The sequence below is a fragment of the Elephantulus edwardii genome, unplaced genomic scaffold, assembly GCF_000299155.1.
Source record: "Elephantulus edwardii isolate Elephantulus edwardi_28Jun2011 unplaced genomic scaffold, EleEdw1.0 scaffold00007, whole genome shotgun sequence".
Taxonomy (NCBI): domain Eukaryota; kingdom Metazoa; phylum Chordata; class Mammalia; order Macroscelidea; family Macroscelididae; genus Elephantulus; species Elephantulus edwardii.
In genome coordinates this window covers 8,909,300-8,932,261 of record NW_006399757.1, presented here as the reverse complement: position 1 = coordinate 8,932,261, position 22,962 = coordinate 8,909,300, and the positions used below count along the sequence as shown (strand labels likewise).

The 22,962-nt window shown below is 37.6% G+C and overlaps 1 protein-coding gene across 1 annotated transcript in view; it reads left to right on the top strand.

Annotated features, from left to right (window-relative positions):
* The window catches only part of THSD7A (thrombospondin, type I, domain containing 7A), a 620,355-nt gene extending 599,524 nt beyond the window's left edge, over window positions 1-20,831 (top strand). The window contains exons 20-28 of the mRNA XM_006880244.1: window positions 488-605; window positions 1,041-1,186; window positions 1,923-2,097; window positions 7,817-7,990; window positions 9,533-9,628; window positions 16,788-16,870; window positions 17,204-17,414; window positions 19,491-19,578; window positions 20,747-20,831. Coding sequence (XP_006880306.1) covers window positions 488-605; window positions 1,041-1,186; window positions 1,923-2,097; window positions 7,817-7,990; window positions 9,533-9,628; window positions 16,788-16,870; window positions 17,204-17,414; window positions 19,491-19,578; window positions 20,747-20,831 — 1,176 coding nt within the window. The remainder of the gene's footprint in view (window positions 1-487; window positions 606-1,040; window positions 1,187-1,922; window positions 2,098-7,816; window positions 7,991-9,532; window positions 9,629-16,787; window positions 16,871-17,203; window positions 17,415-19,490; window positions 19,579-20,746) is intronic.
* The last annotated feature ends 2,131 nt before the right edge of the window (window positions 20,832-22,962 follow it).

Below are 22,962 nucleotides of genomic sequence, written 5' to 3'. Positions count from 1 at the left end.
CTGACTCTGATACAAGAACAAACTGGGAGGAGGGTAGAGAGAATAGTGCAACAATGAATGAATGGAAACCCAAAATCTCTGTAAATGTTTATGAAAATTAATAAAATATAGAAAAAAATCTATATACTTATGCTTTTCAATGAGTACAAATATAAGTGCTTAAACTTTTTTGTTCTTCATTTAGAGAACTATAGTGTATTTGAACTACAATCTACTTTCTTTCTTGCTGTTTAAAAGTCCAAACAATGCACCAATAAATATATCAAGTCAGTGGGTGTGACCATTTGTCTTGAGCCTCTTGTTCTCTCTCTCTCTTGGATGGAGTCTGGGTGTATGTTCTCCAGATGTCTAGGTTTTTTATCCTATAATGCAGCTTGCTTGTGTTTGGATTCTCTCTCTATCTCGCCTCATCTCTTTCTCCGTCCCAACAATATACACTACTCATTCTGCTATGGGGGTACTAACTGATCTACCTCTGTGCTTTCAGCTTGGCCTGGAGAAGAACTGGCAGATGAATATATCCTGCATGGTTGAATGTCCTGTGAACTGTCAACTGTCTGATTGGTCACCTTGGTCAGAATGTTCACAAACATGTGGCCTTACAGGTTTGTTTGTATTTCAGTTAATACTAGGGAAATGGTCAGGAAAGGGAATTCTGGTAGCCTTGTACATAGAGAGTTGTGCTGTCAACCCAAAGACGCATAGTTAAATCTACCAGCTGTTCTATGAGAGAAAGATAGAGACTCTCCTTTCGTGTCATTTACAGCCTCTGAAATCCCACTATATGGTCAGCTAGAAGTAGAATCTGTCTCAAGAGCAATGAGTTAATGGTCAACAATTATTAAATAAAATATTCCTTGTTTTGAATCATTTAATCCTCAGATGATTAGATTAGGTATATTTCTTTCCAAAATCACCAAGCCTTTCTTGCTCTTTGTATCTTCAAAGGCCAGATCACAATGATACCTTTTCCCAGTTAAATTTGTGCTTCTACAACTGTACCACACCATTAATATTGCATTGCTTTGCATCTTCTAAAGGAAAAATGGTACGAAGACGAACAGTGACTCAGCCTTTTCAGGGTGATGGAAGACCATGCCCCACCTTGATGGAACAATCTAAGCCTTGCCTCGTGAAGCCCTGCTATCAGTGGCAGTATGGCCAGTGGTCTCCGTGCCAAGTCCAGGTATCAAATTAGGACAAGTTATGCAGGGCTGTGTATACTTTATCTGCAAAAATTTGCTTTCTGAAACTAGGAAAATGAACAGGTTTGTCCTGGAGAGGGTGAAGCCAGGCTGCTCCTTGGAGGCAAGGATTCTGAAGCTTTGTCTGACATACATTGGACAAGTTACAAAAAGGGACCAGTCCTTGGAGAGGGACATCATGCTTGGGAGGGTGGAAGGACAGTGCAGGAGGGGAAGACCCTCGATGATTGGATTGATTCAGTGACGCGGGTAATAATGGGGGCTGGTGTGTCAAAAATGGTGAGATTGGCAGAGGATAGGGCAGAGTTTAGCGCTGTTGTACATAGGGTCACTATGAGTCACAGGCCGCTCGACGGCACATAACAACAATAACACCACAGACATCAATTTTTAACTTCAAGGTTTAAGTACCTTGCCATTTCATACCCATTTATTAATTTTAATTTTTAAAAAAATCCCTGTTCTTTATTTTAAAACCATTTGGAGACTGATTTGTTTTCATGAGAATGTATGTGCCTATCCTTGGCTAAAAAACAAACACATTTTTCATTGTATGTTTTATCTCTGGGATACCCGCAGAGCTTCTTCCCTTGGGTTTCAAGTGTTTCTCTAACCACTCATAAATCAAAATCAGTGGTGCAAAGATGATTGTAAGTAATGAGCTTGCTGATGAATTATTTTCTTTTTCTTAATTGGCTGCTTCTTACTCCATTCCAGGATGCCCAGTGTGGAGAAGGTACCAGAGTGAGGAACATTTCCTGTGTTGTGAGTGATGGGTCTGTGGATGATTTCAGCAAAATAGTGGATGAGGAATTCTGTAGTGACATCGAGCCCATTGTAGATGGTGACCAAAAAATGATTTTGGAGGAAACTTGCACACAACCTTGCCCAGGTAACATAATAATAATAATAATAATAATAATAATAATAATAATAATAAATAATAGTAAAAATTTTGATTTGGGTGATTTCTCCCTAAGACTGGAGCCAAGTACAGGTTACATATATAATATGGATTAAGATATGCAGCTGCCTTCTTGTTAAGAAATAATTATGCCAGAACACCTACAGTCCTCTGCTCTTTCCCTTCATCTCAATGCCCCTGTTCAGCATTAATCTGCCAGAGAATCTGTGCCCATTCCCAAATGAGAAACCCACAAATGAAAAATACAGCTTTTTTGTAAAAAAATAATAATAATAATAATCACAATTGGACTATGAAAAAATAATTATGCCAACAGCTATCCACAACATCTCACTTCTGTACCTCAGATTCATCCTTTGAGTTATGGTTTCCTTAACAATAGGCAAATAAAAAGCAAACATTTACACTGGGTGATTATACATTGCATCCAGTGTCATGTCAGCAGTCAAGGTATTTCTGTATGCTAAGGGGTAATTCAAGTCTCTCCTTGGAGGCTAGGATGTTGAAGCTCCGTCTCATATACTTTGGGCATGTCGCCAGGAGAAGGACATCATGCTCAGAATGGTGGAGCGACAGGGACAGTGCAGGAGAGGAAGACTCAGATGAGATAGATTGATACAGTAACTGGGGCAATGGGGGTCGGTGTGTCGGAGTCAGTGAGACGGGCTCAGGACAGGGCAGGCTTCAAAGCTGCTATACATAGTGTTGCTGTGATTTGCAGGTGACTTGATAGCGCATAATGACAAGTTATGTCTAGAAAGAAGCAGACAAGAATATAGAAAATAATACAAGAAATTCAGGATGCTTGAAAAGGTTGTAGAATACCTAAGAATCTGTAGAAGAACCAGACCCAAGTGAAAATATGATGTACTGCTAATATTTCAATGGAAGCCCAAAGTCCTTATTAATTTTTCAGCAAAGAAAAACTAGTGGCTAACATTGAGAAAACAGGGAAACTCAGAACACTTGATTGTGCTCGTGTGAATCCTATATTTAGACCAGGAAGCAGATATTAGAACAGAGCAAGGAAACACTGTATGGTTCAAAATCAAGAAAAGAGTATGTCATGGATGCGTCATGTCACCATACCTTTTCAAGCTGTGTCTGGAACAGATCATTTTGGAGGATGGACTTTATGAAAAGGAATACGGCATCAGGTTTGGAGGAAGACCTACCAACAAACTACATTATGTAGAGACACAACGTTGCTTGCCAAAACTGAGGAGGACCTGAAGCGTTTGATACAGAAAATCAAGGTCTGTAATCTTTAATGTGGATTGAAGCTTAACATTGAGAGAACAGAGATTCTCACCACCTGGCCAATTGGCAATATCATGATAGATAAATAGATAGATGATAGATGATAGCTAGCTAGCTAACTAGCTAGAGAGAGAGAGAGAATAAAGAGATTGAGGTTGTTAATAATTTCATTGTTGAAATCCACAATAACCTTTCTTGGCACCAGCAGTGAGTAAATCAAAGGCAAATTGCTTTGGGAAAATCCGTTGCCAGGGATATCTCCAGAGTGCTAAGGAACACTAAGATATGCCTGATCCAGGACATGGTCTTCTCAATTACTTGTTATACATCTGACCTGGACAATGACTAAGGATAACAGAAAAGAATCAACTCTTTTGAGGTGTGATCCCAGAGAAGAGTATTGAAGATACAGTGGATTGCCAAGAGTGTCCTGGAGACATTGAAACCAACTTGCTCCTTGGAAGCAAGAATTACAAAATTCTATTTCACATACTTTGGGTATGTTACCAACAAGGACCAGTCCTTGGAGAAGGACATCATGCTTGGAATGATGGAAGGTCAGTTGAGGAGAGGAAGGCCTTAGACAAGAACTAACAGAGTGACTGTCCAGTGGGGGCAGGTGTGTTAGAAACAGTGAGATTGGCTCAAGATAGGGCTAGAGGTTCCGTGCCATTGTTCATGGAGTTATTATGACTCCTAGTCAACTTGATAGCACAGAATAAGAGGAAAATCATCACTGGGATGATTGGAAGCATCATAATAATGAAAAAATTGAGATTATTAACAGATTGTCAACACTCTTGGTACCAACAAAGAGGAAATTAGAAGACAAATCACATTGGAAAAGTCAGCTGTCAGAGACCTCTCCAAAGTACTGAAGACCAAAAATGTCAGTCTGGAGAGTAAAGTGCACCTGATGGTGTTTGCAATTATTTGCTATACATAGGAAAGCTGGGCAATGACTAGGGATGATAGAAGGTGAATTGGTGCCTTTGAGCTATGGTGCTGGAGAAGAGTATTGAATATACTATGGACTGCTAAGAGAACAACCAAGTTCATCCTGGAAAGGGTAAAGCCAGGCTGCTACTTGGCGGCAAGGATTCTGACGTTTGTTTTTTATCTTTTATTATTATTAATTTTATTGAATGTTTATAGAGACTTTGGATTTCCATTCATTCATTGTTGTACTTTTCTCCCTGCCCAACCTCCCCCCACCCCCAGTTTGCTCTTCTCTTTGAAAAGTAAAAAAAAAAAAATATTCTTTCATTGTTATACAATCCCTCCCCTCAAGTCCACTTCACTATTCAGCCTTCGTTCAGGACTCCTGTCATGACAATAATACCTAATCATATATCCCTTTTAAATAGTTATCTCCTTCATCTGTTTCAATGCAGTATACATAACTTAGTCCATCTTTCTAAGTCTTCCCCCGATGTCAGTCCCGTTTTACAACAGTAGCACTATGCAGTATTTGTCCTTTTATGACTGAGATATTTTGCTCAGCATAATGTCCTCCAGGGTCACCCATTTTATATAATATTTCATGAGTGCCTTATTTTTCAATGGAGCATAGTATTTCATTGCGTGAATATACCAGATCTTCTCTATCCATTTGTTTGTTGATGGGGGATCTGAAGTTTTGTCTGACATACTTTGGACATGTTGCAAGGTGGGATCAGTCCTTGAAGAGTGCCGTCATTCTTGGGAGGATAGAGGAACAGTGCAAAAGAGAAAGACCCTCGATGAGATGGATTGATTCAATGACTGGGGTAATGCGGGTAGGTGTATCAGAGACAATAAGACTGAGCAGGGTTTAGGGCTGTTGTACATAGTTGTCACAGGCAACTCAATGGCACATAACAACAATAATATACATATCTCAACTACATATCTATATTTATTTATTTCAACTATATGTATATATCATACACACACACACACACACACACACACATACATATACTGCTAGGAAAACAAACAGATTCATCCTGAAAGGGTTAAACTGGGTGGCTCCTTGGAGGCAAGGATTCTGGGGCGTCTGACATACTTTGGACATGTTGTGAGGAGAGACCGGCCCTTGGAGAAGGACATCATGCTTGGGAGGGTGGAGGGACAGTGCAGGAGGGGAAGGCCCTCTATGAGGTGGATTGATTCAGTGACTGTGGTGATTGGGATGGGCGTGTCAGAGGCAGTGTGATTGGCACAGGACAGAGCAGAGTTTAGGGCTATTGTACATAGGGTCTCTATGAGTGGCAAGTGACTCGATAGCACATAACAACAACTATATATATATATCTCAGACATTCCTTTTGTACTCCCTGCTTTCAGCCAAGGTCCATCTAACATTAGCTACAATATCCCTAGTATCACAGCCTCTTCTATCTTGGCCTGCATTTCTGGCAGTTCTCTATTGATATGCTGTTCTAGTCGTTTTGGATAATTTTCAGTAGAATCTTGCTTGTATGTGATATTAATAATATTGTTCAATAATTTCTGCCCACTGTCAGATAGTCTTCCTTTGGAATGGGAACATATATATATCTCTTTCAGTCAGTTGGCAGGTGGTTTTCCTACAGATTTCTTGGCACAACTTGGTGAGCATATCTAGGGCAACATCTTCTTGGTGAAGAGATTGAGATTGTTAACAGCTTTAGTTTGCTTGGCTCCACCATTAACACCATTTGCACAAGCAGCCATTAAATTAAAAGACAAATTGCATTGGGAAAGTCTGTTGTCAGAGACTTCTCCAAAGTACTGAAGAGCAGCAATGTCAATCTGAAGACTAAAGTGTGTCTGATACAGGCCATGGTCTTTGAAATCACTTGCTATGCATCAAGGAGTTGGACAATGACTAGGGATAATAGAAGGAGATTTGATGCCTTTGAACTGTGGTGTTGGAGAAGAGTATTGAGTATACCATGGACTGCTAGGAGAACAAACAAGTTTGTCCTGGAGAGGGTGAAACCAGACTGTCTTTAGAGGCAAGGATTCTGAAGTTTTGTCTGACATACTTTGGACATGTTGCAAGGAGGGACCAGTCCTTGGAGAAAGACGTCATGCTTGGGAGGGTGGAAGAAGAGCGCAAGAGAGGAAGACCCTCAGTGAGATGGATTGATTCAGTAACTGAGCTAATAGGGGTAGGAGTGTCAGAGACAATGAGATTGGCACACGATAGAGCAGGATTTAGAGCTGTTTGGTCACTGTGAGTCACAGGCCATTCAATGGCACATAACAGTACCAATATATACCTCAACTATCTCTCTCTCTCTCTCAAATATATATATCTCAACTATCTGTATCTCTCATCTAGCTATATCTCTAAACTATCTATATCACAATCTATATCTCTATCTATCTATCTTGAAAGCAAGAGTGGCATCCGCTTCCTAAACAACATGCCTCTGGAAACTCTATGAACTTTGATAAATGATGATAGTTATAGAAATGCTTCAGGCTTTTAATCATAGGGTCGCTATAAATCGTGCTTGCACACACATACACACACATATATGTATGTATCTGGTGACCAAGTGGCAAGAAGCTGTGGAGCAATCCAAAGGCACATGGTTTGGGCCACCAGCCACTGCTTCTCTATGGTAGAAGGATGGGCAGTCTCCCATGAAATAAACTGCCTCTGAAAACCCACCAGAAGGTCAGCTATGGATTGATTCCAACACTATGGTACAGCAACGACAACATATACTTAAAATGGTCACCACAGCAGTATTCACAACAGAGAAACCTTGAAGCTTTCCACAGGGTCATCTGCAAGTGAAAGATTGCAGACAGAAGTCCATATGGCTTGATATTATATATAACATGAAGGAAGTTTCTGACGTTTGGGTAATGGACTGTTCATTGATGGTTCCACAATCACATAATTAGACTGTGGAACTTCCATTACCTAGATATATACTATAAGTGAAATTTTTGCAAGCCTATTATAACTCAGTGAATAATTAATGAATTAAGGAATGATTATTGCTATTATTCAACTGCAACTGCACAGTCAGCTGTCCCAGCCCTACTCCCCTGCAAAGAACTAAGACTGAAACATGTATCATCTTTTTCATTCTTTTGCTTGAAGTTCTCTAAAAAAAATGTGAATTACTATAAGAAAATTTTAGGTATACTTAGGCTTCCTTTGAATAATACTGTTTTTTTTAGAAATCCTTTTGCAATAATAATAATAATCAATAATAAAGATGTAGTCTCTTAAGAGTAGGTAAATCACAATTACGCAGCTCCCTTCAAGAAATAGTTCATATCTTATAACCTTCAACAGTAGCATTAAACCAGAAAATGAAGGATATTACATCTGAACATTTTTTAATCTCAGTTGCTAGAAGTGATAAGATGTAAAATGATCATCTGGCTGGCTGCTGTATGTGGGTAATGTTATGCACTTCTAACCTGCGCTTTTCAGGTGATTGTTATTTGAACGAATGGTCTTCTTGGAGCCTCTGTCAGCTGACTTGTGTGAATGGAGAGGACCTTGGCTTTGGTGGAATACAGGTTCGATCCAGAGCAGTGATTATACAAGAACTGGAGAATCAACATTTGTGTCCAGAGCAGATGTTAGAAACAAAGTCATGTGATGGTGAGTGATGCAATTCAAGAAATTAATAAATATAAATGTATATAAATGTGTATTGTTGTTGTTGTGTTCTGTCGAGTCAGAACTGCCTCATAGCTGACCCCTGGCGGGTTTTCACAGTCAGTCAATCTCATGGGAGGAGCTTGCCCGTCTTTCTCCTGCAGAGCAGCTGATGGATTCGAACCGCATGCCTTCAGGATTGCAGTGCAGATATAAATTTCATGTTGAAAGGAAAATTCATAAAGCATAGAATTTTCTTTAAAATGAATTTGACAAGGTCTGTGATGTTGATAAAGTTGAATTAAGGATCTGATATTGAAATTAGAGGAACAAGGATTTTATGCCACCCTTTATAATTAGATGGGAAATATTTTTACATATTTCCCAGTTTTGTGAGCTAAGGAATATATTTAGCAATATATTACTTGTGCACATAAAATAAGCCTGATTATGTATGAATCCTAACAGCATCTTGAAATTGTTTGAAGCAGGTAACAGAAGGATAGGAATAAAACTACACTGTGAATGAGACATTTTAACATATTCTCAAAATGTAAAATCTGGTGCATAGCAAGTTTTATCTTAATTTGACCTAGAACATATATGACCATATATGTGTGTGTATGTGTGCCCAAACATATAAGCTCTAGTGGCCTCGTGGAAGAAACTGCACTGTGTTGTCAAAGGCATGTGCCTAAAATTCACTATGGGAGAAGGACGGGCAGTCATAGGGAGGAGATTGCCATATAGACAGCCCTGGTTTGGTTCCTACATGATAGTACACAGTAACAACAGTAATCAGTATCTTTAAGGATATATGTGTCGAGACTGATCCATAGCTGACCCTATAGTGGTTATTCAGAGGCAGTTAATCTCATAGGAGAAGATTGTCCATCCTTCTTGTGCAGAGCAACTGGTGGATTCAAATTGTGGGCTTTGAGGATTGCAGTGCAGTTTCTTACCACAAAGCCAACAGAGATCCCTATATAAAGATACAGAAATGTGGAGATGATAGATAGATAGATGATAGATAGATAGATAGGCAGATCTTTAAAAAGCATAGTACTTAAGGTTTACATCAACTTCAGAGTAGTCATTATTGTCACATAGGGAGAGAGAGGAGATCAGAAGAGAATATTATAGGATATCAATTTATCTGTTACATTTTATTCATGAAGTGAAAGAAAATAGAGCAAATATGTCTAACTGGTTACATTTGTTAAAACTGTATATGCAATACTTGAATATATACTTTTGTTATCTCTGTGCTTATTTATAAGTTTGACATCTTACTATAAAGAAAAAAGTAAAATTTTATTAAAAGTCCAGGTAGTTAGCAGTAGATAGGGAAAATCAATTGAGGCTTGGATATAATTTTTCAATATTTTGTGTCAACTTGAAAATAATAAATTGACATTTGAGTTATCAGAGATGGACTTCTTATCACTCATCAGTAGTTCATGAATGTTTGATTAACACCTTATTCCCTAGATGATCCTCCTGCAAAGTAGAATGTTCCTGTTAATATTTCTTTTATCTCCACAGATGGCCAGTGCTATGAGTATAAATGGATGGCCAGTGCTTGGAAAGGCTCCTCTCGAACAGTGTGGTGTCAAAGGTCAGATGGTATAAATGTAACAGGTAAACCTTCATTTTTCCTTTGTTTTGTAGAAAGCGAAATGTAAATGTATAAAGGCATTCTGTAACACACATGTAATTGGATAGACAAAATAACAGAGGAAGCAGAAAAGCGTCTTCCAGGGCTGAGCACAAGGCCGGCATTCAAGACTCCAGAGCTGTGTGACTAGTGACAACTTTTTTATTGAATAATATTTAAAATTCTCTCTCACCCATCCATTTTAGACATGGCTACCAGACCTCACTTAATTAAAGTACTAACTAATAAAGAAGTTACAAGAAAATAATTTCAAGAATGATTTTCCTATAAGAAAATTCTACATTTGTAACTCACTAGTTGTAAAAACAAAACAAAACTGTATTTTGTTAATTGTGATTGCTCTGTTCCTTCAAGGCAATAGTAATATGAGCCAAAAGTGTTATGAAGGGACTATAATGTAAAGACAAAATGGTGTGATTGGATTCAAAAATCTCTTGGTTAGAGGGATTTTTATTAATATATTTTTAAAATAATAATAAGTTGCCATGTGCAAGATAGGGAAGCCAGGTGGTAAATTCAAGCAGATAATCTGAGCTATTTTCCCACTATGATTTCAAACACATAAACACCCAGAAAGATACCTAAGGAAAGAACTCTTTGAATGTCCTTTGAACTAAGTATACCACAGAGAACTGTTCTAGTCTACAAATATTGTTTTATTTTTAAGATTCAATAAATGCTCAGAGGGTACCAGGGTTTAAAACTGGGTTAATAAGTAACAAGTAATGTACAAGAATAAGAAGAATTGGAATCCTAGAGCCCTTAATAGTAACCATGCAAAATCTATCCATAGACCACAAAGCAGTTGTCTGAACAGAATAAGGGAACACTACATGGCTTAAAATCAGGAAAGGCGTGCATCTCGTTTACATCATTCTCTGGACCTGTTCAAATTGTATGATGAGCAAAACAGTCAAGAATCTGGACAACATGAGAATAATATGTCCTCAGGCCTGAAGGAAGACTCATCACAGTTGCATTATGCAGATAACACAATCTTGCTTGCTGAGAGTGAAGAGGATTTGAAGGAACTGCTACAGAAAGTCAAAGATTACAGCCTTCAATAGGGATTACATCTTACCAAGAAAACAAAAATCCTCACTGATGGTCCTATAGGCAACATCATGATAGATGAAGAAAAGATTGAAATTGTTAATGATTTCATTTTATTTGGAGCTATAATCAATACCCTTGGTACCAGCAATCAAGAAATCAAAAGACACACTGAATTGGGAAAAGAATTTCTGTCAAGGATCTATTTTAAGTGCTAAAGATCCAAAACATCAATTTAAAGAAAAATCCAAGTTATGATCTTTTCAGTTACTTCCGCTGCATCTGAAAAAGGGTCAATGATTAAGGATGACAAAAGAATGATTAATGCCTGGAAAAGTATCAGTTGGGAGATGTTGGCAAAAAGTACTATCCCATGGACTTCCAAAAGAGCAAGCAAATCTGTCTTGGAAGAAATATGACCAGAACCACCTTGCTTACTCTTGGCTTGTTGTCAGGATCCTGACATGGCAAATCCATCATTCTGGGAAATATAGAAGTTCAGACAAAATGAGGACGACTCTCGGTGAGCACAAGAGTGGACGTGAGCATGAGTATGGTGCAAGGTGCTGTTGTTGTTAGGTCCCATTGAGTTGAGTAGGACTCACAGCAACTTTATGAACAACAGACCTCAACCCTGGCTATCATATGCCATCCTCACACTTCCTTGTTTGGAGACTCTTGTTTGATGGTGCAAGATGGAGTCCAGATAATTCAGATCTGCTCTTCAAAGGGTTACTGTGAATTGTAGATGAGTGGGTTGAACCTAACAACAATAACAGCAAAGACTCCCAAAGAACTGTGACTGGAGAGGAGGCTGGCTACAGCTTTGTGGTGGACTATTCTACAGACTTCCTAGACCAAAACCAAAGATTGGAAATACAATCTAATAAATAAAATTCTGTGGTTGTTATTTACTCAGATTCATCACCATCCAATGTACAACTGAACAAAAAATCATTATTCCTCTTATACAATCCTCAGGGAGGTCTGGTGACCTAGTGGCAAGAAGCTATAATCCCGAAGGCATGTGGTTCAAGGCCACTAGCTGCTCTGCAGGAGAAGAATGGGTAGTCTCCTCCCATGCAATTAACTGTCTCTGAAAATGTGCTGGAGGGTCAGCTGTGGGTCAGCTCTTACTCGACGGTACACAACAACAACATATAATCCTCAGAATCACCAGGACGTTCTTGGCCAGTTATTGTGCCCGTCCGTTCCAAGAAGAGTTTCTTTCAGCCTTACAAGATCTCTGATTCATGCAGTATGATGTCCTCTTCTAGAGGTTAATCGTTTTTGCTGACATGTCCAAAGTAAGCAATTTGGACAATGTTCTGTTGTACTCTATAAATGTTTTCATTGGATAATTTTCATTAATCTCCTAGTAAATCTTAATCTGACAAAATCTGTCCACCATAGGTGACCCTATTAACATTTGAAATACCAGTGGCATGGTTTCCAGCACTGTAAAAACATGCAAGCCACCACAATGCAAACTGACATAGGCGTGGTGGAAAGGGCTAAGGCTTCTCATTAAATAACTTCTTTTTTTATAGGCCTAGTCTGTAGAGGTAGTCATCAGAACAGAGCAAGGAAACACTGCATGGTTCAAAATCAGGAAAGGGGTGTGTCTGGGATGCATCCCGTCTCCATACCTTTTAAATCTGTATGTAGACCACATCATTTGAGAGGCTGGATTTTATGAGGAGTGTGGAATCAGGTTTGGAGGAAGACTCATCAACAACCTACATTATACAGGTAATACAACCTTGCTTGCTGAGACCAAGGAGGAACTGAAGCATTTGTTGCATCAGAAGGGCAAGGTCTATAATCTTCACTATGGATTGAAGATATATACATCAAGATGACAAAGGTTCTCACCACTGGGCCAAATGGAAGCACCCTGGTGGGTGGGAGAAGAGACTGAAGTTAAAAATTTCAGTTTGCTTGGCTCCACAATCAACACTCTTAGCACCAGCGGTCAGGAAATCAAAAGACAAAATGTACTGGGAAAGTTGGCTGTCAGAAACCTCTCCAGAATGCTGAGGAGCAATGAAACTAAGGTGCACCTGATCCAGGCCTTGGTCTTTGACATTACATGCTATGCACCAGAGAGCTGGACAGTGACTAAGGATGACAGATGAATTGATCCTTTTGAGTTGTGGTACTGGAGAAAAGTATTAATCGTATTATGGATCACCAAGAGAACAAATAGGTCTGTCTTGGAGAGGGTGAAACCAAGTTTCTCCTTGGAGGCAAGGATTTTGAAGCTCTTTCTGACATACTTTGGGCATATGGCCAGAAAGGGCCAGTCCTTTTAGAAGGACATCATGTTTGGAAGAGGAGAGGGACAGCACAGGCGAGGAAGACCCCAGATGAGAGGGATTGACATGATAACTGTTGTAATGGGATTAGGTGTGTTGGAGTCAGTGAGACTGTCTCCAAATAGGGCAGGCTTTTGGTCACTGTGAGTCGCAGGTGACTTGATGGCACATAAGAACAACAACAATAGTCTGTAGATGCTTCTATCAAATAACGACATGAATATTGACAATTAAATTCTCCACAAGAACCAGCTGAATGGATCTCATTACTTTCACCTTCCTTTGGTGGGAAACAAAATACTATGCATTTAGATGTCTGTGAATATAATTTATTTTAAAATGTAGTTTCCCCAAGATAAGAAAGATGAATCTATGCATTTTAAAATCACCGACTTTTATATTGAATTTTAAAATACTTGGATTTATTCAAACCTAATTACTCATTTGTTCCTGAGAAAGCTGGAACAAGATGTTAAATTGTATTCTTTGGCTGTATTATTTTATACATGAAAAATCTGAATACATCAAGAACTCTGTGTTATCAAAAACTCCTTAATAATAGTAACTCTGAATAGAAGCATATATAACCAAGAAAAGGCACCTATCATGGGAAGCTTATAAATATAAGAATATTTTATTGTGAAAACGTTATCCTGCTTACACTATTTTAAGACACATGGAATGAAAATAGCCCTGATTAGGAGAGTTGATCCTTTCTGAGCCAGGAGTTAAGGTCACTCACCTAAGTAAAATATTGGAAATGAATATCTTTATTCTCCTTTGAACTTTTTAGAGAAATTTTATAACTTCTCCAAAGGGCTCACCTTATTTGCAATCTTTTCTTTTTTTTCTAAATACAGATACTAATAATCTTGTTCATTCATTCCCCAAATCAAAGAGAAGTGAAATTTTAAAAAACTTACCATGAAGTCATGTTTTATCAGTAAAAAAGTAAACCAGCATATTTTTTTGTCTTCTAATTCTATTTTAGGGAGCTCTGGTGGTATAGTGGCAAGAAGATGCACTGCAGTACTGATGGCATGTGGTTCAAGGCCACCAGTTACTCCATGAGAGAAGGATAGGCAGTCTCCTTCCATTCATTTAATTCTCTCTGAAATTGTGCCAGAGGGTCATCTCTAGGTCGGTTCTGATTCCACAGTACACAGCAACAGCAATGCTATTTTGCTCTGGTAGCCTAGTAGTAAGAAGCTGCACTACGGTCCCATAGATACGCAGTTCAAATCCACCAGCTGCTCTGAGAGAAAAGGATGAATAATCTCCTCCCATTTTCCAGGACAGTGATTAACTGTCCCAGAAAACCCGCTTGGGAATCAGCTATGATTTACTGTGTCTGAAAATTCACTGGAGGGTCAGCTATGGGTCAGTTCTGACTTGATGACAACCACACACCAAAAAAAAAAGAAAGAAAAGAAAAAGAAAAGCCATTTTGCAGCCAGAGGGCACCTCAGAAGCAAGGCTGGTGAAACTTCATCTCACATATTTTGAGCTTGTTGGTAGGAGAAGCTGTTCCTTGGAAAGGAATACCATGTTTGGAAAAGTGGAGAATCATTGAAAGAGACAAAGGCCTACAATGAGATGGATTGTCATAGTGACTGCAGCAATGAGCTCATGTGTGTTAGAGGTGGTGAAGAGGCACAAGAGAAGACACAGTTCAGATGTGTCATTCATAGTATCGCTCTGAGCTTTACTTGACCCAAAGGCACCAAACAACAGCAATGCTATTTGAAACTCTGTTGGTCTATAGGTAAGGTTTCATGCTGCCAACCCAAATGCACACAGTTGCTATCTGCTAGCTGCTCCATGGGATAAAGATGGACAGTACTCTTTCGTGAGATTTACAGACTCTGCAATGGCAGCTATGGGCTGGTCTGACTTTGTGGCACATAACAATGCTATTTGAAGAGAGCTTTGTAGCCTAGTAATAAGAGTTGTGCTGCCAACCTATAGGCACTCAGTTCTAAGCCTCCTGCTGCTTTGTGGGAGAAAGACAGACAATCTCTTACCATGTGATCTACTGCCTCTGAAAAGCAGCTGAACAATCTCACTCAATGGCAAATAACAAAAACAAAAAGCTTTTGGATAATAAAAACAATATGGAAATAAATTGTATAAAACTATATTCCATATTTTAGGGGAAATAAGATTTTATACGTAAAATTTAAAAAACATAAAGTATCTTTCTTCGTCAATTACTCTTATGAATAGATGTCATTATAAGAAACTCAAGATTTTTTTTTTTTATCCAATGTGTTTCATGAGAGAGTTCAGGCAGTCAGGCAGTCTGGTGTAAAAGGAGTTCCATTGTTGAATCAAAGGTCATGCCTCACTGAAGTTTGAATCCAAGAAAAGATAAGCAATCTCTACTCATACAATTTACAGCCTAAGGAATCCAATGGAGAGGCAGCTATAAATTGTTTCTAACTCGCTGGCAATGAGTAGAATGAAGCTAAATGGTTTATTCACTACAATTACATTGCAATGGCTTAACTTCCTATCTACTAGTTTTCTATGAATCCCTGTTTGTAATATTGAGAGTTAAGGTAGCAAATTATCGTTGTTGTTGCTGAGCATTAGTCACCACTAATTTAATTCCAGAGCATTAATAATCCATAAATAAAGGGGAAGTGTTGCTAAAATTTTGTTAGTATAACTGTTGTGGTGGGGGTGGTGTGCTTTCAAGTTGGGACTGACCCTACAAGAGAGGCTGTTAAATGCACCTGAGGAGATTGTTCATTCTGCCTGCTTTGGGAATTGCAGTGATTCTTAGCACTAGGCCTCCAAAGCTCCCTAAGTATAATTAGTATCATTTGAAATTATTAGTTCGTTCACATCACTAATATTACTCTTTATGACATTTGTTCTTATCTTAATAACTCATTGGAAACTTAGATATGTTGCTACTGTACTTGAAAACAAGGAAGAAAGAAAGATAAAAAAGCAGTGATATCATGCTGGGAGGGAAATAGCACAAGCACCCTACTTAGTAACTATTTGTTTTCCTTTTTTTGTACTGAAAAATCCCAGATTACCATGCATAGTGATTTTCTTTTCTTAAAGAAATGTACACTATAAATATATCAAATAAACCTTGGCTTTATCTTGGCCTAGTGGGACGGAGTTACACTGTCAACCTAAAGGCAGGAGGTTTGAATCTGGCAACCGCTCCAGGGGAGAAAGGTGGGCATATGATTTGCATATGACTTACATATGAGTTACAGCCTCTGAAAACTCTCTAGAGGGTCAGCTATGTGTTGGTTCCATCAATAACAATACGTTTATGATGACCAAATAAACTTAAGAGTTAACTTTCAAAGGGTCATGAAAACTATTGTTTTTCATACCCAAGACAAAACTTTAACTTTAAAAAAATGAAATTAACTTTTAAATTGCAGGATTTGGCCTCAGAATCTGTGAAGAGAAATTGCTTTTTGTAGTCAGTGTGTTCAAAAGAGCAGCTATGCAGCTATTTCCTTTCAAAAGATGTTTATTGAGCCCCTACTCAGTGTTAGGGACTATGATTTCTTCCTCTCACTTTCCCTCTATTAAAAAGGACCTCAGGTTCCTAAATAATGTGATCATGGTTAAGCAAATATTCCGAAGTCAAAATCAGAAAAAGTTAGTGGAATCCTCAAAATGGTTCAGAAGCCAAAGCATCAAATGATTGACAATAATGTATTTTAACCATAGCAAGAGATGTCATTTGTCAAAACATGATTTTTCTCTTCTTCAGGGGGCTGCTTGGTGATGCGCCAACCTGATGCTGATAGGTCCTGTAATCCCCCATGTAATCAACCCCACTCATACTGTACTGAGGTATGTGCTAATTCAGTAAGATGGACAAGGTAGCCTCATTTGTCACCCATCTGCCTCTTTTGCAGTCCATTCCAAAACAAGCATGACTCAAGGCATAAAAATCCTCTTTATTAGACCTTTACCATCATCAACATAAATGACTCTAATTGCACTTGCTTTTGTTCTTAATAACTTTAGATACAGCATTAAAGTTGTGTCCTCTCTATATAAAGCCAAACTTTGCATGCCATAGATTGCCAAGAGAGTGCTTCTTTAGAGCCTTCTTTTCAAGTCAGCTCTGTCATCCTGCTTTCAAAGATCATGTGTAGCACACGTGTCCTTGTTCTTCTGCAGACAAGATCATGCAGTTGTGAAGAAGGGTACACGGAAGTCATGTCTTCTTATGGTACACTTGAGCAGTGCACACTTATCCCCGTGGTGGTGGTACCCACGGTAGAGGACAAAAAAGGAGATGTGAAAACCAGTCGGGCAGTGCATCCAACCCAGCCTTCCATTAACCCAGCAGGATGGGGAAGGACCTGGTTTCTACAGCCATTTGGGCCAGGTGAAGTGACCAGATAGCATGGGTCTTGGGGTCTTGGTTACACAGTGAGCCAAATGTCACAGGGTGGGGGGGAGAATTAAAAGCAAGTGGTTGGGTTTTTCAATGATCACTTTATTATTTTCTAATACATATACATAATTATTTTTATGTTCTCATAGATCCCTTTTATAATTATCTTTCCTGGCAGAATACAGAGTAACTTGGGCTGTTAACTCAGAAAGTCAGCATTTTGAATCCATCGTATGATCTGTGGGGAATGATAGACAGTCTCCTCCCTGCAAGATTTATGTTCTCAGAAACCTGAGGTTATCTTTGAGTCAGAATTGAATTGATGGCAGTAGGTTATGATGAAATAAATGTGCAAGTTCACATTTCATAAATAAAATTATTTTTTCTACAAAAAGGCCTTAGTATTGATAGTACTTATTTGAACTGTGAACCTAAATTTATAATATTTCACCTTGAACCAAGAAATTTGAGAATGAAAATATTAGAATAAAAGTGTATTGTCATTCAGAACTAAGAAAAAAAGACATTCAAGACCCCCCCCCCGTCCCATTTGAACGTGTAGGTGTAATTTTTTAAACTAGGTATGAGCATCTTGGTAATGTACTTCTTCAGCAGGGGACACTGGGGAGCACCAGAATTAATATAATGCCCTCTGCTGTCTGACCTCCAGATGACGGTCAGCAGTAAACATGATGCACATTCTATGAAAGAGAACCAAATGCCTTTACTAAATCTATTGAAACAATTGTGATTTAAGTTATTATACCATCTTCTTTTCACTTTTTAAAAGGCAGCACTCTTTTACTATGTTTTAAAAGTTTCAGAAATACTAAGATTATTAAATTATTTCAAAAAAGAATCATAATTGGGCATTATTTAATTGGCTTATGATTATTGGCTCTTCCCTTAAGATCTCTAAATTCTGAGAACCAGCAAAGGTTTTATAGTTTAAGAAACTGCCTCATTGGATATGCTCGCTGACAACAAGAAGAGAACATCAAATAAAAAGTGCATTTTATTCTACAGAATGACCTCAAAAAGTTTCCTTTATCAAAACATTTAAAAAATGAAATATTCTGTAGGAATCAAGGTCAGATTATTCTACCTTTTCAACAAGTTGATAATATTTTTCTGCTTCCATACCTTCCCTAGCTCTGACTGCATACACACCTTTAGCATCATATAGATGAAAACCAAATGTAAATACATAGATTTTATCAAAAGTCTCCTGCTTTACTTCAGAAAGTGTTTCTCTTTTTTCCTTAATCATCACTGTGGCCTTGATTTGTAGATCAAATTAATTTAGGTGAATCTTTTAGTAGTATTTTCTGTTTGATGTTTATTCTGAGCATAAAACTGAGAAATTCAAAGAGAATAAGATCAGAAAAATCAAGTAAGAATAGTATGTGTCATGTCTAATCCCATGAAATAAAAAAAAGGAGAGGAGCAATTATTTATACATCCTTTTATGTGTTTATCATTCTTGGTTATGCTTACAAATAATAGTGTCAAACAGTTTTAAAGCACACTCTAAGTGTAGATTAGATCAAAGATTTTCACTTTCAAACTACATAAAATGTATTCATTTCCACTTCAGGTGAAACAAACAAAAAATGTTTAAATGGCAATATTTAATGAAGAAAAGATTGTCTTTGTGAACTCTAGGTTGCAGAATTTTCTTTAAATTGCAGTATTTTTCTAATTTCTTATAATTGCTATTCTTAGTTGGCCAAAAACCCGAGAACAGAATGTTAACATAGCAATCAACATATACTGGACTTGAAATAAAATTCAGATGTGAAGAAATACAAATCAAAACAGACTCATTAGATGTCAGAATCCAAATATAAATGTCTTCCTTTCTAATTCAATTTTCCCTTTCATAATTTCTCTTTGAGGAAACAGCCGCTAACTCATAGCAGCTTTGCATTAACTGTTAACTGTGCTTAAGCACTATGCATTTGACATTGTGAAAGAACTTGATTGTATATGACTGATCACCTGTCACAGTTAAAGACTGTCTTATGTGTACCACACTAAATTAAGGACTGATATCTCTTCTTCTAGATGGGAGACTAAAGACCTGGGTTTATGGTGTAGCAGCTGGAGCATTTGTGTTGCTTATCTTTATTGTCTCCATGATTTATCTAGCTTGGTGAGTACTTAAATATTTAAAAATCTAATAGGGTATTGATGTCTTTGAGCTGTGGTGCTGGAGAAGAGTACTGAATATGCCATGGACTGCAAGGAGAACAAACAGGTTGATCCTGGAGAGGGTGAAGCCATGCTGCTCCTTGGAGGCAAGGGTTCTGAGGCTTCATCTGACATACTTTGGACATGTTGCAAGATGGGATCAGTCCTTGGAGAGGGACATCATGCTTTGGACGATGGAGGGATGGCACAGGAGGGGAAAGCCCTCTATGAGATGGATTGATTCAGTGACTGGGGTAATGGGAATAGACATGTCAGAGACAAGATGGGCAAGGGACAGAGCAAAGTTTAGGGCTTTTATACATAGCGTCCTTATGAGTCACAGGTGACTCGATGGCACATAACAACAACAACAACAACAGCAATAGGGTATATAGTCACTCTATTTCAGGACTTTCCGTTGACCAGAATTAATAATCTGATGTCTCAAATAACTATTTTATTTTATGTTGATCAGAGTTTAAATATGGTTTCATTTTAGAAGTTTGAAAACCATCAAAGAGGAGTGAGAACTGCTCCAAGTCATTTTCTCAGATATGCTCTTCTTGGTTATGAAAAAAAAAAAAGTTTTTTATATGGTTTCTGAGAAACTAATTTCTTCTCATATTGGATTACCAACAACTGTAGTATATGTGAATCCCTAATGATATTCAATTACCTTTTCAAATATAGAGTATTTATAATTATAAATTATTTATGTAAGTCTTCCGGTCAAATGTAAATTATTATACTATCATGGTCCCCCTATTGTTAATAGAAGAGAAATTCCATTTGAATTCTTTATCCTCATGTTGTTGTTGCTGTTGATTGCCATCGAGTCGAGCACAACTCATACCAACCCTATAAACAGAAGACCTGACGCCTTACTATAACTATTGTCATTTTCCAAAGTGCATAGAGTTTCCAGAGGCATGTTGTTTAGGAAGAGGATGCCACTACTGCTTCCATAGGATAATAAAATATTTCAGGAGTTTCCTGAGACTGGATTTAGGTGATGGATGTCTAAAAATTAGATGTTATTTTGGGATTTAAAAAAAATTATCTAAAATAACAAATATTAGAACTGAAGTTTGCTTATTTTTTCCTCCCAATTTTTACCCCTTTTTTTTCAGCAAAAAGCCAAAGAAACCCCAAAGAAGGCAAAACAACCGACTGAAACCTTTAACTTTAGCCTATGATGGAGATGCAGACATGTAACATACAACTTCCTTGGCAACTACTGGTTGTATTATGGCTTTGCAACAGAGATATCCAGAAGCCAAGAAAGGGTTCAGACTGTAAGGATTAAAATTAATTTTGAGTTTAAAAAAACCATCAAGAAAGGAGTGACAACCATAGTGCCACTGGAAATAAGCAAGACAGTACCAATCCCAGATAGATAGACCATCGGCCCTGAGAATTTGATTTGGTTGAATATATGCTGCATTCTGAAAGTTTGTGACATATTTTTGAAATATCTCAACTGAAAAATCACTTTTACCTCTAAAATATTGTGGTAAAATTGGGCAATTAAGAAGCCTTATGGAAGACTCTGTCTACAGTATTATCACATGGTAGTAACTTTGTAGCATGAAAAGTTTATACCAAGAACTCTACAACTATAGTCAAACATAACAACAGTGTATAATCAGTTGAATGATACATATTATGTCAAATTATATACTTGTTAATAAGTAATTTCAATGCCGAATAAGAAATAGGCTCCATACTGAGCAGGAAACCCAACTAATACATTCAGCTTCTTGGTGGTTGATGGTAATTTTACTGACCTGCATTTCAGAGGCAAAACGTGTGTCTAAGACTTTATTCTTGTCTCTCTCCTAAGTATGAATGCTGGACATGTTTGGTATCTCAGAAGAAAAGATTTCTCGAGTTCAGTATTTTTAGTGGTTATTGTTTGGGAAACTAATTGCTTGTGTTAATGCATTTCTACTTTTCCCCCCTGATTTTCAAACTGGTTGCCTGCATCTTTTTTGCTATATGGAAGGCACATTTTTGCACTATATTAGTGCAGCATGATAGGCACTTAACCAGTATTGCCATAGAAACAGCCTCTTTTCATGTGATGAAGACTTCTGTGCTAAGAGTGTCATGGAGACATTTGCAAGTTCTTGTATCCTGAAGAGAGTAAAGTTCAATTTGAATGGCGACAGGATGGAACAGGCTGTTACATCTGCTTTATGTATTCTTCCTCATCGCTACAGCTATTGTGATATCAACAACGTGGCGGTATTTAAGTGTTACAGTTCCTACCACATGAACCCTTCAGAAAGTGGATCCCAGTTAGTTTTTAATTGTACTTTGAAGGCTGTTTATGACTAGATTTTTATATTTGTTATCTTTGTTAAAAAAAAAGAAAAGAAAAGAAAAAAAAGGACTTGGTTGTCTTTTTAATTTTGAACAAATGGAGATAATAATGTGTCACTGGCTTTTATAATTTAAAAAAAAAAACCCAAACCCTTAAAATTACATGTTGTTTAGTCTTTCTTCCTTTATTTATTTTCCAATCTCAGATTGAATATCTGCAGTATGTCAAAACCCATAATACGTTTTTTCTTTCTCTCTAAGGAACTTTTCTTTAAGTATCTGATTACTAAAATAAAAAAAAAAAACCAGTATTTTGTCCAAGGCTTATTTTAATATTTGCATCAGAGGTGCAAACATTTTATGTAAAAGCCAGATAACAAATATTTTTAGCCATATTCCCAACTCTGGCATGCACAATAAATATGTTAATGAATAAGTGGGGTTGTGTCTCCATGAAACTCTTTTTACAAAATAGCAAGCCAGCCAGATTTGGGAATCTCCTTATATTATTAGTGTCAATGTACTACTGTGTTCTTTTGAGTTTTTTATTCATACTCACTGATTATGATCAAAGTTAATTTCGAAAGTAAACCAGTCATGATATTTGTCACTGTTTTGTAAATAGCTATATTTTTCAAAGATGTAGCCCTAGGAATGGCACAATGGAATGGTGTCCAAGTTGGCCAACTTTTCACATAAAAATTCAAAAGGTGCCACCAAAAAAGCAATACCTTTTCCCAGGAAACCTTCACGAAAACAACTTGTGAAAAGGCGGCAAGGATGTTAGATTTTCATGTCTTAAAAAAAAAAGAAAGCATAACAAACTATTAAACTATTTTCTCTTAAATGTAGCCATATTGCTATTAAAAAGTGTGGATTATGTCTTTACTTCCATTCTGGAGTTTGAACTCCCCCTACTGTTCATTAGTATATTTGCAAAAGGCAGAAAGGACAATGTCATTATCCCAAGGAAGGTTTCTACATACTGCAATAAGAACTAAATGTGGTAAGCACTAAATCT